This window comes from Aulonocara sp. 'chitande type north' Nkhata Bay, linkage group LG13, assembly GCF_057382095.1.
Source record: "Aulonocara sp. 'chitande type north' Nkhata Bay isolate Kocher_YH1m ecotype deep benthic linkage group LG13, A_spYH_male_GT1.1, whole genome shotgun sequence".
In the NCBI taxonomy this organism is placed as follows: domain Eukaryota; kingdom Metazoa; phylum Chordata; class Actinopteri; order Cichliformes; family Cichlidae; genus Aulonocara; species Aulonocara sp. 'chitande type north' Nkhata Bay.
In genome coordinates, this window is record NC_141356.1 from 24,405,371 (window position 1) to 24,424,959 (window position 19,589).

Sequence of the window (19,589 nt, forward strand, 5' to 3'; positions counted from 1 at the left end):
AATGTTTTGTCTCTTCTTCGACAGCATCTTTCACAGATGGCTCCAGGTGCATCTTCCTTTTGCAGGACACTGAAATTTGATGCGTTTTTGAAATAGAATTTAGCCCACGGGCCGGTGGCAAACCTAATAAACATGGCCTGCGTTCAGTGAGAATGACGTCATCAAGTCAAGAAAAAGTGCAGTGAAGTCAAACCAGAAGAAAACCAGAAGAAGCTTCTCAATGTCTCCTCTACTGGATAGTTTCACTACGTGCAATATGTCTGATTGTTTTAAAAGAGCGAGAATGACCACAAACGTTACTAAACAACCAGAAATATTTCGCGCTGACATTTTCATTTAATAATATTTATTCGTTTATCAATTGGTCGGTTTACTTAAGAAAGAAAGAAAAGAAAAAGAAAAACAGTTGCTGCCAGGATTGCGTGATGCTTTTTTAATCAGAGCATCCCTACCTTTCGGGCACTCTGGAACCCATGTTGTGTTGCAACTTGGTGCGCTTCATCCTGTGCGTCCTCATGCAACTGAACCAGAAAATGGTCCGTTAAGACTCCTTCTGCAGCCTGCGTCGCAAGCAGCAGCGCGTTCAGCAGCACTGTAAATCCCAAGGCTGTCCCATATCGGGGCGATCCAAGCATCGTGTCTGGCTTGTGTCAGTATGCCTTGTCTGCTTGCCCGTCAGAGTAAAATCAGTGTATGGGATGCTCCACGTCAGAGAAGCGAAGAGGAGGAACAGGAGGAAGAACAGCGGGATGTAAAGGTGTCGAATCAACGCTTTTGCGAACGCATCTCCTCGTCGTCAGCTGATGGTGGCACTGGAAGTTGGATTTCACCGAGGTGTACCCGCTCTTACCGTGTGCTTCGAGTTGGGGCGGTTGTGGACCAAACCTGCATCCTCAGCTTTCTAGCTCTCCTCCTCCATCTCTTCCTCCTCTCATCTGTTATTCATCTACCTTCCTAGCTCGGGTAGTTTCTGCGCGTGACGTTGTACCAATGGCCTCGGCGGGTGTGTCCCGTCGTTTCCTCCCCCGGATGCGCTCGAGGGCACTTTTCAGCACCTTGGAGAATTCCTCCTATCGTCCTCAGAGTTGATGGAAATTCTATTGATGGGTAGGCTGTCTGGGGCTGGCCATCCAACTGGGGGGGGGGGGGGGGGACCGCTGAAAACTCATGTGACATATAGCGACCTTTAAATACAGCTTTCTATAGAAGTCCTACAGAAAGATTTTTATGACATGATTCTTCAATATATTTCTAAGGCTGAAGTTCTCTTGTTTTACCCTATATATGTGCAATGATCAACCTGACCGTTTCTGTGGAGTGGAATGAAAGCATAGTCCCACTGGACTATAATTGGTCATTTGGAGGTGAGCAGCATGTAGCAGCGAAAGGAGTGCTGGTACAAAGGTAGCTCATTAAAGGACTCCCTGTCCTCCTGCTTTCTTGCTGCTGTAAACTAGAAGGTGGGCATACAGGGCTGCTGGGAGGTGATATGAGGGTGGTCTGCATGAATGAGAAAGTACAGCAAGATGGGGAAATGGTTGCTTGCTGTGATGCTACTAATTTCCTTTACACAGACAACATTCACCAAAGAGCATCATGAGTGCTTATTGCTGCGCAGTTATCTGTTGTTAATGCTATAGTCTTTTCAGTTCAGCCACAAGGACTCAATAGTGAGAAGCACTCATTGCAATTGCTGAATAAAAATGCCCCCAGAGCCCCCTTCATTCATGAGCCAGTTTCAAATTCAGCAAATTTTCCTTTAATGCAACTTTTCATGCATTTTTGAACATGAGCAACGGATTGAGAGCGGTACCATTTTTGCATTCCTCAGTGTCCAGTAATAAGCAAAATATCATAATTACAAAAATACTCTTGTGCAAATCATTTCCTCCCCCACCAAATGTCAGTAAATGTCAAGAGGCAGCATCATTAAATCAAATATTTGTGGAACATAATTAGAACAGCCATACAAAATATGCAAAACCTCATTTTGTATTTAAAATGTTCCTCTCTGTTAACTCTGTATGTACTTGTTTGAAATATACTAATGTACTTATATAATGGCATACTGTCTGGTATAATGTTCACATTAAATTAATCTGAAAGGCGTGACGAGGGAGAATGATAGCACGGGGATCAGTTAGATGTCTAGAAAATAATGAAGGTGGATTTTCTATAAGTGGATCTGCTTTACTAATCACTGTTTCCATGCACCATGCGGACATCCTCCTACACTCCTGCTATTCTGTAGCCCAGTGATTATTTATTTAGCTTGGGCAAGCCCTTCTCTTCAGCATCAGTAAAAATTTCTTCCCTGCTGGGGCCACATGAGTGATCCACATGTATGTTTTGACTGCTGACTCACATGGACTGTATCCTGGCCCGCCTGCCTCCCTATGTGCCTGACGTGCTGTAGCATCTTCTGCTTTTAAAGAGCAACCTTGATTGTTTTTGGCAGCTCAGTAACAGTTTTGTGAGAGACGTGGACATCAGCAGGATGTTGAAAATCTTCTCACTGTCTGAAGTGATGCTGACATTACACCTCTATCTGCAGTTATTACAGAAAGAAAAAAAATTCTTTGAAATGCAAGTAGTACAAACTGCTCACCTCTCACAATCAATATAAAGTTACACAATAAATGAGGGTTTTAATTTTAATTTAATGTTAAAATTAATAATATATATAAGGATACTTTTATAATAATACATAAATACAATGCATTTACATCATGCTCTTTATCTGAGATTGCTGGAACTGCTTGCTGTGCAGCTCTGCATCTCCCAAATGATTCTTTTGAATTTCCCTTGAGTTTTATAACAGTGTGTATATAAGAGATCTGTTTGTAGCTTGTGGGTGGATGAATAAAGTCAGATTTTTAGAGGTTTCGAGTAAGTGCATGAAATCCTGAGAAAATGTGAAATAAATTAATGAATCATTTGAAGAAACATGTTTTAGCTCATATTAAGGAAGGCATCCTCTTAACTCAAGTTTGCTTGTTAACTCATGAAGTAGAAATTTGTTATCCATTCAATTTTAATTGATCCAATTCTCCACATCTCACTGCAGTGGTTGTTCTATGAAACATATTATAACAATAGCATTTTAAAGTTGAAATATTGCTGATGTTCAGCACTGGAAAGTTTTGTTTCCACAAGCATGTACTGTCATAAGTTAATTATAGAGCTCAACCTCTGGCAACCTTTGGATACAGGATAAGTTACAGTGGAATTTAATTTACAACTGGACAACCATCTATTAAAAAACTGGCTTTGCAGAGATGGCATTACATAAATGGAGTTGTTAAAAGGCATTGATGTGTATCTGCAGTAGTGTTGGAGGAGGTGCTGAGAATCATGGCTCTTTAATTTTTCATATTTGCCCAAGGCTGTAGAGAAAGCAGGGTGCCTGTCAGAGTTTGGGCAAGAGGTAGAGAGATTAGACTGACAGCTACAAGGTGATAAACGGCAGATAATCAAACACTCACACACACACACACAATGAAACCCACTGATTGCTAAACCACAACAAAGCCTCTGCAGCCTTTACCAACCTTTCAACCAGACAAGAAAAAAAAACACTATTGATATTTCACGCTGAACTTTATATTGTGTTTCCAAAGATAAAATCAAATAAACACTGAAACAACCAAGACATTTACATCTGATTCCAGTTTCTTAATATATTTTGTGCGCAGAAATCATAAATATTTTAAGACTATAGAGAAAATGCATTCCCTGTGACTTATTTAAATGTTGAGCCCACACTCTAGAAATTAAACATTCAGTGAGAGAGCAAGTGTGTCTATTTTTTTTTGGGAAACCTGCAAAGCAAAACATTAATATATTGCAGTTCTCTTTGTTAGTGCCACATATGTTAGGAGCCACATGGAGAGCGAGGCAATGATAGAAATGACAGAAGCTTGTCTTATCTCCCTCAGTAGTTAAGCTGTCATTTCAGAGGCAATCCTCTAAAGCTTCGGCAGTGCTGGCTAGTGTTGTGGGATGGGATGTCTCTGAGCGTGTTGTGGGTTATGGTTGCTATACTCACAATGATTGCAGATAGTTTCAGCAGCCTCATATTTGATGGTTTTGTTCGCTTTCTCTTCTGTCTCCTTCTGTATGTTTCTCTGTTCCACTCTACTTAAGATATAAGCAGCTACTGCATGTCGATCTGCCCCTGTGACATAAGATGACGGCCTTTATGGGTAGACCTGGGTAGGCAGACATCAAAATTCAGACAACACTGGTCTTTCATGATTTCACGGAGGTTGCAAGTGATCATTACTTTACTGTCTCTTCCTTTAGATCATTCAGTTTGGCTTTGACTGCGGTTCAGGCATCGTGCAAACCAAATTTAAATGATGCATAAGTTGACATATGTAAAATGGGATTTTTGGCAGATCTCATTGCTCTAAAAATTGAGAATAGTTCATTTTACAGACTCGAGACATGAATACAAGGATGTAAAACTGTATTGACCAGATCTATTATATTCCATCGGAGCAGCTGGAGAAGAGGTTAACAGGGAGCTGCAAGAAGAGGGATTATATGTTAGTCTTAATGTGCTATGAGGCAGACAGCACATGGCCAGCTCAGGTGCAAACACCAGCCTGATTTGTCATGGACCACTCAGCTCAGCACCGAGGAAGATTAAACTGAAGTCATCACTCTCTCTATTCTTCCTGCAAAACACTGTATCATTTAACATTTCCTCCCCCACATCAAAGTTACTGAACTTGTCATGTTTCATTGTAAGTGCTGTTTACATCCCCTCAGTAGGTCTGAGGGAGTCTCAGGAAAGCCCGTTCTATCCTTGGGGAAACAGGTAATTCAAGTTACCACAGCCCACAGCTTTCATATGAAAAGTCCAAAGCTACACTGCTGTGATGTTTTGATTTTTCTCTCTGTGGGGCGCTAGCTAATATAGTGCTATTGATATTCCTGCCTGTGCTTCTGTTTAGCCTTGAGCTAATAATATAAACCATGAAATACTGTAATACATCTATCAATATAAGTGTAGGTGAGCCACATTCTACTTGTGTTTAATATGCAGCAATATGATGTAAACTGACTGGAGTAAAAACTCACTATATCCGTTTTGGTTGTATTGAAAATATACTATGTTGTGCACATGTTTTCCACTGCTAAAATATCGGCACTTTTTCGATTGATGTATTGGCCAGCTGCCGATTGTGATTTTGCGAGCAAATCGATTTATTTCTCAAGCAGATGAAAAGAATAAGTCTGTTTTTTATTCTCCCCATTACACTTAGTGCACAATTTTTCCAAGTATCTCCTGAAAATGTAGTCAATTAAATACCAGGAATACAGGGAAAAGGAGAACTTTCAACTATTCCTTTACAAACGTTAAATATACATGGAAATACAGTGTATACGGCAAAAACAGAGTTTGTAAAGTTTAATGAACTTGAAAGTCAATATTTGGTATGACCACGTTTAAGCTTTCTTATTATTTCTTTAAGTCGTAATAGCTTTGGGGAGGCTATTGTGTGTTTTGTCTGTCCAGGCACTCTTTTGCTGCATCAGGAGTGTATTTAGGATCATTACCATGCTGAAAAATGCCAACTAGATGGTAGCTTTTGTTGCACCCTCAGAGAGACATGACTCCATTCTAACTTTTTGCAACTTTATTCTCCTCAGTTCAGGTTTGGAGTTTACAGGCAGCATAGCGCATCATCAGCAAAACATTGCTTTCACGTCTCAGACACTGTTTTTTTTCCCTTTTTTTCTGCGCTTACTGATGACATCACTCATCTGAACTCTGACCTCCTGGAGCTAGTGAACTACAAAAATTAACTAGAAATGTGTCCAAAAATAAAACACAATTAAATAAGAATAGTATTTAGAGATTTTCCCAACGATTCAGAAAATGTAAGTTTTATAACTACTTTTAGAGCACAACACTTTTATATGTTGTTGAATGGTGAATCAAAATCTGAGTGATTAAAAAAATCTCCAACAATAAAATGGCTGAAATGTAGCCCCAAACCATGACAGAGATTCCACCATGTTTCACTGAGGTACAGCTGAGATACATTCACTGTTGTACATATTAATGACAATTTCACCCCAAAAATGTTAAATCTGGATTCATCACGCTTTAAGACCTGTTGTCATGTCTCGTGTTCTGTGTCAAGTCTTTGCTGGATACTTTTTCATATTTCTTTAGGACATAGCTTTTAGATACTGTTCATCTGTTGTAGATAGATTTCTAAGCCTGCCACTTTTACTTTTGCGCTCCACTTGTCCAGTTTTCTTGGATGTTTTAACAAGACTCTGCAGACCATGCTGAAATATGCCAAGTTTTTCGCTAATAGCTCTTTGGAAGTCACCTTCTTGGTGCACAACATTTATTTTATGCCTGTCAAACTATGTTATCATTAGCATTTTTCATGGTTTCAACTAAATTAATGGAACACCTTGTGCGTTTTTGTGACAGTAGCAAAGTGCCCTAAGATCAGGGGCTAAACAGAATGATTAGGGCACTTTTGGTTAATGAGTAATTAAATCTCATAGGCAGGTTACTGCATATTACTAGTGAATGAGTTCATTTTTCCTGAGCTACAGCCTGTCATCGCTTCCAGTGACAGCAGTGAGATACTAGCTCACTAATAACAAAATAATGACGTCCCACAGACTGCTTATAGTCTCATCGCACAGATTTTTCTTCTCATTTCTGTAATGTGTTCATGGTGCAGATGCAAAGTTGCTTAACAGTCAGTAATGACTATTCAGCACATGGAATTTAATAGTCTGAAAATGTAAATCTTACATGTGATGTGCTAAATAATTTTAGAGTTTTAAAATCAGATATTGAATCTCTACATTATGTTTTGGTTTTTGTGAAACATCTTGTAAAACTAACTCAAGTAATTACTGAAGCAATTCAAAGATTGCACAAACATATCAAGCAGTTTAATATAGCCTTTACAGTGATGAACTTTGGACTGGTTACACCTCGGGTATTGTTACTAGGTTACATCAAAGGCAGCAGACATTATTTTTTATTTAAGATGACGCAGAATAAATTCACTCACTGACTTCTACCTTTTATACAAGCTTTATATTCACAGTGTCAGTACAGCTTGCATAACATCTGCTTAGATCTTTGAATTGCGTTGGTTAAATCCACAAAGAGCAGTGAATAAATAGCAGAACAGGCCAGCTGATCATATTCCGTACACACACACACACAAAAAAAAAATCTACATTGTTATATGACTTGGAGACACAAATCCCCCGGGTGTAGCAGATCAGCCAAATCACAGCTACCTGCTGTAGCATCCTCTTCTCAGTAAGGGAGCAGTGCTGTGCTGACTGTGTTGTATTGTGTTCCTCTTCACTCTCTTTTGTGACAAACTTACAAAAACAAAGTTGGAGGTTATTATTGTTATAAATAATGTACAAATGTACAAAGCAAATTATTTTGAATGTATTGCAAGTCATTTATAAGCATACATTTGAGCTGAATGTCTTTACTTGAAATGACTGATGCTTTATTAAACATCACACAATTTGGTTTTGGTCTCTAGCATCATTGTAGATTGAATCTAAATCGATGCCTGACATCTGAGCACTCTTTGTGTTTTTCACTATAGGTAAATTTATTATCCAATCAAAAAAGTGCCGTCTCAAGATACAATGCATTATAATTAACAGTCCATTAACAAGCATACCATAAAGCTAAAACTCTGGCTTAACTCTGACTATGATTACGAGTGTGTAAATATAATAGTAATTGATTGCCCTTAAGTTACATTCATTAATTTAATCTGATTTATCCCCATTATTATATTTTTTTAGTGGCTGTGCCATTGTCTGTTTATCTGTGTTAGTCATACGACATACCTTGCCTCTATAATTTCTTCTCTTTAGCCAGACTTTTCTGTAAACCCAGAAATAACATGAACTCACTGGGCTTGTACAAAGGCTTAGTATCAAAAGGGGGAAAATGCCCTATATTATCAAAGATGTATTGCTTTCTCAGAAACTGGCAAAAACAATACACCATTGTAGCCTGTAGCAATGCGGTTCTCACGCAGCTTTCTTCACAAACACCAGTGAAGGTGAGGCAAGAGCAGCCACCTGCTATGATATTCAGAGTGTGTTCTGAATATAAATTTAGTTTAATTGGAAAAGAAAAACAACTGTGCGAGCAAAGATTATGCATAATCACAATAATTATTTCCCTCTGTGTATTACTTATTTTGAGGTGTGCTTCCTAATGAAGGCGCCACCTAGGAGGGAATAAAGGACATGCAAATTAGCGTTAGGGATGAATCACTTGGAGAGAGGGCTGAGGGCTGAAAAAAAACATTAAATCTGATTTGATTAATTAACAAACTCACTTTTACTCTGAAGGAAATGGCATCTTTTACAATTTGCCTGAAAATATTAAGACAACAGTGTTTTCTTACTTTAAATTACCAAGTTGTGTCCACATTACATCAATCATTTGGGTTGATTTTCTTCTTCTTCTTAAACTACTGTGACACATTTGTTACTGGGATATCTGAATTTGATTCAAGCAATAATTTTCCTGTCTGCTCACACACTCCCTCCAAAGGTCTGGTTCCCTGCTTTGCTGCTATTTGAAAACAAAGTGATGCCTTTAAACTGCAGTCATTTTTGCTGTTGCCACTGCAGTAATGTCAGATCAGCAGTTTTAGGTAGAAAAGTATACTACATTGCTGGCATTGTATTTCATGCCAGTCTCATTTGCGAGAAACTGTTCAGTGACACATAATGAGATGATTTGTCAAAAGCACAACAGCAATCAGCTAAATGATACCAGTGGGTGCTTTATAGTTTACAGTAAGTTTGAGGATAAGTCATTCTCATCACTGTGACAAGCATTCATGCTCAGCATGCATTCAGAAATTATGTTGATGTTATGACTACAGCAGTTTAATTGCCATTAGTAGTGTATCATGCTGCGTGCCCCCAACATGCCAGATTCAAACACCATTTGCTGCTGATGATTTTGATTGAACACTGTGGAAAATATTACCTCAAAGTTGATTTTTACTAATCAAGCCTTCTGAGCTGGACCTAGTCCTCACCTACTCATAGCACTGCCAACTTTCCCATTTCCTTTCATGCGCTCATTAAGTCATCACAGAAATCAGCCACCTCCAATTGAAGGTGTCAGCAATTATTAGCTTTAGTCGAGCTGTGGTATTTGACAGTGACATTGCATGCCTTTTTAAAAAGCCTGCAGAAACACTTTGACCTTTGAACCACCAAAAACACTCATTCCCTGAGTATACATATGTCTCCAAAAAACAATGAGTCTCTAGAAAGTGGTAAAAATACCAAGAGAGGTCAACCTTCGGTTACGGACACTATAATATACCTGAATGAAGCTAAAAATAGCTAAACAAACCCAGCAAATATTGGAAATGAATGTAAAATGCTCAACATTTCCTAATCAGCTCCTGCAGTATGCCAGTTGCCTCAGTGGCTAATTTCTAATGTGTCTGTGACTACAGGAAGGGGACAGGCCTGGTGACCTTGGCAGGATATCATGACAAAGAGTTTGTATCACTCAAACAACATACACAGCAGTCTCTGTGTGTGGGCTCTGATGCTCTTTCCATTTTAAAAGGACATTAGGGCTAATGGTAATGGTATCTCAGAGGTTTCCAAGCCCCTTTCCAGTACTGTCCTACACGCACAGCCAAAGAGTATAGTCCATTAAGAAAGCAAACAATGTGGATATTTTTCATAGTCCACACAGGGCACAGAGTAAACATAGCTACAACCACAAGCAATTAAAGGCTAATCATGTGCTTTAGCTTTTTACCAGTTCTCAAAATCTTGAAATTATTCTTTAATAACACAAAAGGGTGTAAGAGTAAACATTTCCAGGAATCTGCCTGTAAACTTGCAGGCAACATCCCTTTTACGCATTAGGTACTGAGGGCAAAGTTTATGTGTGGAAAAAAAAATGTGTTGCTGAGCATTGTGCATGTGAATACAATTTTTTTTTCCACGTCGCCAAGCTGCAAAGGCTCATTACGATTATGTGCTTTATGTGTAAACAGAGTACACGTTAGCTATAGCCACGCTCATGGAAACATGGGGTTTGACACCTTTTGGCAGACTCTTAGCACAATTGTGAAAAGCTGCATTGTTTGATCCAGCCTGGGATTAGCAATGGCCACAGACTCCTTTGTAGTCCAGTAACTCCACTGAGTTTCCAGGAGCTAACCGATAAGGCTGCCATTCTGTGTACTGGCTCTGAAGTCAAGGCAGCTAATTATCATCCTCCTCTGGGCTGATTAATTTATTCAGTCTAGACTAATTTATTTAATCGGGTAAAGGTAATTCATTCGAATGGTATTTTCACACTTTCACTTCCCAACTTAAATAACCATAGCCACTTAATATTCTTTTTATTATCAAAAGCTGTTTGTAGCCAGTCGACTGTGGATGATGTGTATTGCTTCCTTGAACACCTTCTTCACATATCCATCATGTCATTCTAAAAACAGGCTGTGAGCAAAGTGTGTAAATAAACACTGCACTTGCTGCTCCAGGAGGGTCAATAAAACTACAAAGAGAAATGCATTTAGAGATCCTCAATGAGAATCTCATTGTTCATTCCACCCCTGCAATTTGTGAGGATAGCCCAGCAAATCAATACAAGGACCATTAAGCTTAACAAACCTGGTTTGTCTATAAACTGCCTGCAGGCTCTCTAGGACAGCCTGCCTACCTGTAAAGGCTTAAAGGCAGGTGGTTTATATAAAGCAGAACGAAATTTGCCTCTGACACAGTGTATCCTGACATTTGCTTGTCACTTAATACCAAGAACCTTTCAGGTGTCATGTGGTGACGTAGATAACCCCTCACATAACACCACAAATGTATGCCCTTGCACGCGCTCAAGCCCCCCCCCCCCCCCCCCCCCCCCCCCCCCGCACCACCACCATCACTGCTTGGTATGATTTGACATCGTGAAATGGAGCAGTGCATAACCGTTTCCCCATTATGCAAAGTTATATTACAGCTATTTTTTTGTAATCTCTGTCAGTCATGTCATTCTGTGGCAACAACCTCTGGGTGGCTGTAACACTGAGATATGGAACTTGAAAGAAACAGGATGAAGCCTAATAGATGAACCACAGCCTAATGCAGCATGCAGACACAATGACACATCAAGATTCAGCGCTGGAAATGAGAGCTGCTATTAAAAGTCCAACTCTATATATTTACTCTGAACTGATAGCACAGCTTTTAGCTTGAAAGAATGACATATGCCTCACTGTATATCTGTTTATTGCTGTTAAATTCAGTTCATTAGAGCATTCGTTTATTTTAATCATTTTAGGTTTTCCATTAATGTTTAGTTAACAATCACTATTAACAGCATACTACTTCTTCTTCTGCATAACAAATCACATTCCCTGTAAAATATTACTGTATAATTACATTAATGTTTCCTGTTGTTTAATAAAACAATATTGTTGTGGGATTGTTACTGTGAAAGTACAATTTTTACAAAAAAGTATTGCATAAGAAAATATTTCGATTTTCTTTCCTCTGTAAAACTCCACACAAGAGTATTTTGCTGCCTTCAGACACTTTTGCAAGCAGAAACACATGCAACAAACAATTTTTTTTCACCACTTAATTGCCTTACTTAGCCTTGCTGCTTTTGTAATGGGTAATTGGTTGTCATGACAGTCTATTCATAGCTCAGAAGCCTGAGCAACAAAAAAAAACCCTTACCAAATATATTTGAAGTCAGCATGTACAAGATCACTGATGGAAGCTTTCCTCTACTCTAATGTCTAGTAATAAAGGAAATTACAGAGTCTTGCTAATATCATGCAAACATGCTGAACTGGGTTTAGTTTATTCTTTGTGGTGGTGCAAGAAAATGTATTATTTATGTATGAGGTATCTGCGAACACTGCAATTATTTAACAAAATGAAACAGGAAATTTGGTCTGACAGCTTAAATTCTTTTAGCTTGCACATTTAAAGCTTACTAAAACCCATGTTTGCATGTAACATGATCATACTCACAACCTAGGTAGATTTCATCAGATGATTCTTTGTGTGCAAACATGACGAAAAGAGGTCAGATCTTAAAATATTCAGTCTTTGAGCTGTTGCAGAAAAACATGCAAAGCCAGCGTTCACCAAGGTCTGTTCAGAAAAGAAAGCACTATTAATGTAAGCTGCTAATGAGATATATACATTATGCTTAAGTGGACTGGCTTACAACAGATTTCTGCATGCTTCATTCAGTCATGGTGATTATCTGTTAGCGCTATTCGCAAGAATTTAGATTTTTTTTATCATTGTCGACAATTAAACGCTGCAAAATACTAATTATAGGAGCTGATGTTTGGATGATGTATTTCCACCTTTTGGAACACTACAATTGCTGGTCTTCAATTATGTATGTATCTTCTAGCACATCTACTACTAATTTGTTAGAGCTGTTTCAGAATAATACCTCTCTAATTTGTAAAACAAAATATTACAGGTTAATGCTGCCAATTTCCTCATGTTCACGTTCATTTCCTGTCTTGACCTTTTGACCTACAAGAACTTCACTGGCCGAACAGTTAAGGTTAACTGCTGTATATAACTAATTTCTTGAATCATGAAGGTCCTGCTGTACACTGCTAAGCTTCCAAACACCCGCTGTCATGCACAAACACACAGTAACCTTTCTCTGTCACTGTGGTAACCTTTCTGGTAACCACAGTGACAGGCAAAATAGAGGTGGGAAGTAATGGAAGGAAGTTAGCCCTCTCGGTTGGAGAAGGCTGACCTGTGGAGTTGGGTTTGTTCAGGTGTGACATAAATGTAGGCGGCCAAGGTAAGGAAACTGAAATAACAGAAACTCTTTTTGGCAGCTCACCTTCTCTTTACCAAACTCACACTTCCTATGAGATATTAACCAAGTTCACTGAGGGGGTACAGGTATTAATTTCACTGGAAAAGCGCAACTTATTTCACTCTATATCTCAGCTGCCCCCCTTTTATCCATGAATACAGGTTTTCAAATGCCTACCAGAATATAACAGTAAATATCAAACAGTAGATACAACTGACTCCTGAGCTATTTGGAGGGTTGAACAAGAAATGAAATCACTGGGTTCTTCGTGTCATTGCTTGACAGAGAATTGGGGGGAATTACACTAGCTGGTGTAATTATATGAGTCAGACATAACACAGACACACACACTCTAAGAGAGCAAGAATGTAAGATAGATAAATACAATAAGAGAAAAATAATATTATTGAAGCTGCACTTTCTTCTCACTTCTATTATGACTTATCCTTGAAATACAGCAGCAATACACTTGGCATGGCCTGCTGATGTGCACGCATTTTTTTGACACAAAACATGGATGACAAATGCACTTTGAAATCTAGAGTAAATTAAAGCAAGAAGGCCACCATACATCCTCAGGCTAAAGCAGTGATTGATTCGTGCCGACTGATTGATTGACTGGTTGAAACAAGCAGTGAGCTGGCATTTTCTGACATCCTTGAAGAAAATTAGTGCAGACAAAGCCTATTTTTCAAGCACCTTGAAGACACTACTGATTAAGTCAAATGCTGCCCCTAGTCGTGTATGCACACATAACCGGAGAGAATCTTCCATCACACAAATGCACAAGTTATCAAAGTTTTGATGACAGAGTGAGATTTTCTCAATGACTGCACAAGGAAAATGCACACGTCAAGCACTTTTGGGTAGTTTTTGTCAAGTGTCTGTTCAGGGGATGGTGTGTGTGTGTGTGTGTGTGTGTGTGTGTGTGTGTGTGTGTGTGTGTGTGTGTGTGTGTGTGTGTGTGTGTGTGTGTGTGTGTGTGTGTGTAACCATTACAGAGGTTGCTCCCTAACACTGGCTGTGTTTGTCATTGTTAGAATGGTTTGGCATGCTATTATGGGTAAAAAAGTTTAAACTAAAGATAGATGCTGATTGGTCTCTTTCTGTACTTCTGTATGACATTATTAAATGTCATACATACTTGAGGGCTGTATATAATGTTACTACTGGGCACACTGAGTACCATGGCTTTAGTGTTCGGGAAATTGGTGTTCTCTCTATCCTTTTCCTGACCAAGAAATAACCCTTTTTCCACTGGAAAAAATATATAAAAGCAACAGTTGAAGCAAATTGAGCTGTTTCCATTAGAAAAAGTGAGGATGGGTCATCCTGTGTACGAGGACTGCACAGCAGGTATTTGCTTCAGCTGTTCTTCTCCTCTCCTCTTACTTTTCATTAGTTTTCATTTGATGTCAATTATGCAGTTTTTTTAGATTATATTTATATAATCTAAAATATATATATTTATATTTTAGATATACATTTATTTAAAAAAAAAATCCCCTCTTGTCCCTGTTGTCCTTCAAGCTTGGGTCCTCTACCAGAGGTCTAGGAGCTTGAGGGTCCTGTGCGGTATCTTTGCTGTTCCTAGAACTGCGCTCTTCTGAACAGAGATCTTGGCTGCTATTCCTGGGATCTGCTGGAGCCACTCGCCTAGCTTGGGGGGTTACTGCACCGAGTGCTCTGATTACCAGTGGGACCACGCGAGCTCTTTTCTGAGCCCTTGGTACTTCTCTAGCTTCTCCTGTTCCTTCTTCCTGATGTTGCAGTCATTAGGTATCACTACATCTATCACTACAGCCGTTTTCCTTTGCTTTTCCACTACTACTATTTCCGGTTGGTTAGCCGTCTGTATCTGGAAGTCCCAGGATCTTAGCTCGGTCATTCTCGACCATCGGATGTCTCCCATTTTGACCTCGGGACTTCCAGGCCATACTTGGCACAGATATTCTGCTGGCAATTTGGTTATGACGTTCCATCTATGCCCTGCCTGCGAGCATCATGCACTTATGTGCTGCAATGTGCTGAATTGTCTCAGCGGCATCTTTACACAGCATGCACCTGGGATCTTGCCTGGTGTGGTACACCCCTGCCTCTATGGAGCTTGTACTTGGTTGCGGCCATCTTCTTGATGTACTTGTGGATGTTCATTGTCTCCTCCTGGTCCGTGGTACTGATACTCACTAGCCCCCCAGCATCCTTCCTTCCACTTAGCTCATATCCGAGGTAGGCTTGGTTAGCATGGGGGGTCTAGCTCGGGGACCCTTACTGGATACAAACGCCCTGGTTGGGAGTCGAACTCACGACTCCTGTTTCAAAGGCGTGGAACGGTATATACTATTTTTATCTTTTTCTTTCTTTCTTATTATTTCTTTGTTTTTGTTTTTTAAATGTATCGCCACCAATTGGATCACATAGGCAAGCAAAGCATTTTTTGGCCATGGCAACTTTGGAAAATTCTAAAGGAAGATGCATATCACGTCTTAAATGTCACAGCCAGCCCCGAGGTTGTTGATTTCCAAACTCCACGGGGCACTATGCCGCTGACCGCAGAGGTGTGGGTGGGATACAAGGTGGAAGGAGGAAAAAAGTGTTTCTTGCGTTTGCCAGCTGCTCCTTTAGCTCACACAGAAGAAACACACAAACATGCACATACATCAATCTCTTGTGTCACAGTTTCACTGCCTGTCACCATGGTGACACCCTAAAGCTACAGCTGTCTGACAGAAGACTGACTGAACTTGCCGTGATTTGTGAATTTTGTGGTTTTGCATAGGCTTACACAAATACTCTCGCAACTTCAATTGGCAATCAGCTGAAAAAGGGCAGAGTTTTTCTCCTCTTTAGGTCAATTGTTAATAACAATCACATTCACATTCATCATCCACTTCCTCTGTGGATGCTGTGCAATGATTAGAATTTCATTCAAATATGAACACGTATTAAAACAGATGTTGTTTTCCTTCAGGAAATGTTTCACTCTTCTCTTCTCTTCTCTTCTCTTCTCTTCTCTTCTCTTCTCTTGCTCTATCAGACCCTTGCCCCAGGCATGTTTTTTTCTGAGTGACATTCACTGGTGGCACATATAAAGCAGGTTAATATTGATCTGGGCTGAGCAGGTGATGGGTTAAATCGATTATGTATGTGACAGCCCTATTTCCTAAACTTGTAAAGCTTACTAAAGAATGCCTCCAGTCAAACAGAAATAAACAAGATGAAAATGCACAATTTTGCAGTAGTATCAAAAAAATCTGTGCATTCAGTAGTGATGTGAGAGACTTCTTGAGATGGCAGAGACACTAAATGGCAGCTCTGAAATGCATGAACTAAATCATAGAGTCTTCCTTTATCAAAATGAAATGTCTAACTTTGATAATCCACAGTTGGAAACGTCAAAGAAAGATTTGATTGAGATGTTATATTCAGCACTTTATCTGGGTGGGTACTGTGACGCAGAAATAAAAAAAAAAGACTGATGATTCAAAACCAATCAAAAGGAGATTTAAATCATCCTTTGGAAAGAGTCTTAACAGCGACAATATGCCAGGCCATGTTTAATCATGACAGATCTTTAGAAACTGCGTGGGCGTGTGGGAGGGTGGGTGAGTGCAGGCAGAGAGACAGACTGGAAGACAACGTGCACTCATTTCATACATCGTAACATTTGGGCATTTTAGCATTTTTATTTTGTATAAAAAAACGTGGCACTATTCTTTTTTTTTTTTTTTTTTGGAAAAGCGACAACAGTCATAAAATGTGAAAGGGCAATAAGCAGCCTTTGTGAGCTTTTAAGGATGTCTGACCTGGGTATTTTTCCAAATCACCATGAAACATCTAACAGAGCCTTTAGTAAAGCAGGTGCATTTTTTGAAAATGCATTCATTTATTTGAAAATTACCACTGTGTTTCTGCTGCTCCATCAAAACATGCTGTCATGTTGTCTCAAATGCTGGTAAAATAAGAATACCCTGATAAAAACAACAACAACAAAAATACTTTAAATAGTGTTTTATGTATTTTTGTCACATATAACATCTTTGGATACTTACATTTTTTCTCTATAGGATGAATAAAAATGTAAAATAGAATCTGAATTTAGGCCTTCTGTCCTGAGCTCTTCACACCAGTCATGATACTTTTTTTTAAATTACTTTTTTAAAAATTAATTCTATTAGATGACATTTCTTTTGAGAACATAGTGGAGTAGAACATAGTAGAATGAATGAAAAGTCAGGATTTTATAAGATGTCTCTGATAACACTACCAAGAAACCTTGACTCCAATAAAAAAAAAGACTGTAAGCTTTAGAAAACGAATTTAATCATTTTCACAGCAGCTATTTCTCAGCATAAGCAGCTCCAAGCCAGTTTCTAGATGTGTAACAAAGACAAGTACAATATAATTGCAATTACTAGTCAAGAAAAATCATAAAAAAGGTGTCTGGAAAATTCATTTCTTTAACTTTTATATATTTATATAATCAAAATGTTGGAATAATATAGACAAAAAGACTCATTGAGTTAATGTCTGCATACTTTGTCCTTTATAAATGCCAGAGTTACTAACAGAAAGAGTTGACAAGGAAGAGGTTTCAGCCCCTTAATCGCAGTAGAAGTCCATGTCCTGAAAGACAAGCAAAACATCAGGTTCTACTTCCTAACATGGAATGGGGGAAAAAAAGTATTCATTCATTTAAAAAAAAATGTTGCATAAAAGAATTCAATGTACTAACAGTTGTTTGGATCTTAACTGTGTTTTCTGTAAACCTCTGTGTCTCCTTCACCACAGTTGCAGGGAAGTATCCAATGATGCCCATCTGGTCCACGTACCGCTCACTGTAAATCTGCCAGCAAAAATAATATAACTCCAGCAAATTAGCATGCACCACACTCTATATGTATTATGCATAACCTTTCTTACAAAACTTGACATAATGAAAAGCCTGCTCGTTTCAGATACGGTGGACTCTGATATGCAACCAAATGTCTTTTCTTGTCAGAAAAGCCAGAAGGTTTGTGTTTGTTTACCACAGCTGTTGCACATCTTCTGTCTTTCACAACTCAAGTGTACAGTGCCATTAAACAGTGTACAAAATCTGCACATACGCTTCCAGACCAGAAGACTCCAGCGCCCTCTGCTGCAATGAGTTTGGAGTACACATAAACCACCTGACCCTTTCTGAGGTTGAGAAATCGGCAGTCAGGAGATATGAAGTAATCCAAGACTGTGGCCATGGAGAGAACATCTAATACAGCACAGGAAAAAATACAAAAGAAGAATGCGAAACATAAGCATCTACTGTTGATTTTGAAACGTGCTGCATCCTGCATGCTCTGCTATGCTTCTGTTTTTAATGCTCAGACTTACATGAGCACTCTGCATCTCCGCAAATCTTCTGGTCTGCTAGTTTATCCATATGGACAGCCCTCGTGGTCTGGTGGAGCAGTCCCACACACAACAGAATCACCCGTGGATAACCCATCCTCGCCAAAAGACCAAGAACAAGCGACTGTTGTGAGTGTGTGTACGTCCGCATGTGAATGCAGATGTTTGATGGAACTTAAGACTATAAAAATCACAAACACTTCTCTCAGCCAGGACAGAATGGGCTGAGCCCCTTCATCACACATCGACTAGCCAATCAGTGTCGAGTCTCAGAAATTCCACACTCTGTAAGTATTCATTTCCATCAGGGGAGTTGGCTGACTTTTCTCAATTCTCAGCCTCTTTGCAGAAAGAAAGTTTGCTGTAAACTGTAAGTGTTACACTCTATAAAAAAACACATTCGTAAGCAGTAAAGGCCTTTAAATGCTATTTCTTTACAGTCAACCAGCTTTCAGATTTATCAAATCGATTTGACCATAAACCATCTTCAATAAATATGCAAATAAAGTACTGTTCAAAAGTCTTATGCTACCACTCATCCCTTTTGCCTCCAAGAAGCCAGACTTTGTTGTAATTTTTTAAGTTGTCTTGAGGACTAGTTCTTTAGTTTTCTTTGTAGGCCTTTCAAAGGTTTTCTTTGAACACTGGCTGCTGACTCATTTTCTGTCCACTCTTTGCACCTGACTACTTTCACTGACCGACCTATGAATCACTGAAGCAAAACATGTTTACTTAACTCATAGAATCAACCAGTGTTGAGTCTACACATAACAGACAACTTCGCAAATAATCTATTTTAAATTGTATCCTTTTAGCTGCCTGTTGCCAAAACACATCTATTGTTCCCATGTCTTTAACTGAATTCCAGAATAATGCACAAGATAACACAGTTTGACAGGTATAAAATAGTATTTTTGCACCAATAAGGCAATTCCAAAGGCGCTATTAGCTAAAATCTTGCTGTATCTCGGCAAAGTGTGCAGTGTGTCCATTAAAACATTTGAAATTGGACAAGTGGGGGACAAAACAAGAAGCAGCCTACAAACCTGTCTATAGCAAATGAAAATCATGCTCTTAATAAACAGAAAAAGATCCACCAGAGACTTGACACGGGAGCTTAGATGTATATCTGGGCCTTCAGTTGATCCATCTACTGTTCACTGAAGCTTAATCATCAATTATCTCAGTGGAAGTGTGGCTGCTTAAAAGGGAAGCATGCTTGCATGCTTAAGAAAGGGAAACAGTTAGAAAACGCTGAAGTATGCCATATTACACAAGATCATCATCAATATGTAAAAGGGAGGTCAGGTTAGACGTACAA

General features: G+C 39.1%; 2 protein-coding genes and 1 long non-coding RNA gene across 3 annotated transcripts in view; 1 reads left to right on the top strand and 2 right to left on the bottom strand.

Annotated features, from left to right (window-relative positions):
• The window catches only part of pcsk2 (proprotein convertase subtilisin/kexin type 2), a 31,033-nt gene extending 30,010 nt beyond the window's left edge, over positions 1 to 1,023 (bottom strand). Inside the window, exon 1 of the mRNA XM_086259328.1 lies at positions 453 to 1,023. Within this exon, the coding sequence (XP_086115454.1) occupies positions 453 to 635 (183 nt within the window). The 5' untranslated portion in view covers positions 636 to 1,023. The remainder of the gene's footprint in view (positions 1 to 452) is intronic.
• Positions 1,024 to 12,772: 11,749 nt separating this feature from the next.
• On the top strand, positions 12,773 to 18,080 carry LOC147316122 (uncharacterized). Its single transcript, XR_015124328.1, has 4 exons — positions 12,773 to 12,862; positions 17,672 to 17,720; positions 17,839 to 17,894; positions 17,997 to 18,080. It is a non-coding gene; the product is annotated as an uncharacterized LOC147316122 (long non-coding RNA).
• LOC147316123 (otoraplin-like) lies at positions 16,876 to 18,742 on the bottom strand. Its single transcript, XM_086258098.1, has 4 exons — positions 18,251 to 18,742; positions 17,989 to 18,128; positions 17,616 to 17,726; positions 16,876 to 17,506 (listed from the first exon to the last, which is right to left on the bottom strand). The coding sequence occupies exons 1-4, from the start codon at positions 18,417 to 18,419 to the stop codon at positions 17,483 to 17,485; spliced, it is 444 nt and encodes a 147-aa protein (XP_086114224.1). The 5' UTR covers positions 18,420 to 18,742; the 3' UTR covers positions 16,876 to 17,482.
• Between the last annotated feature and the right edge of the window lie 847 nt (positions 18,743 to 19,589).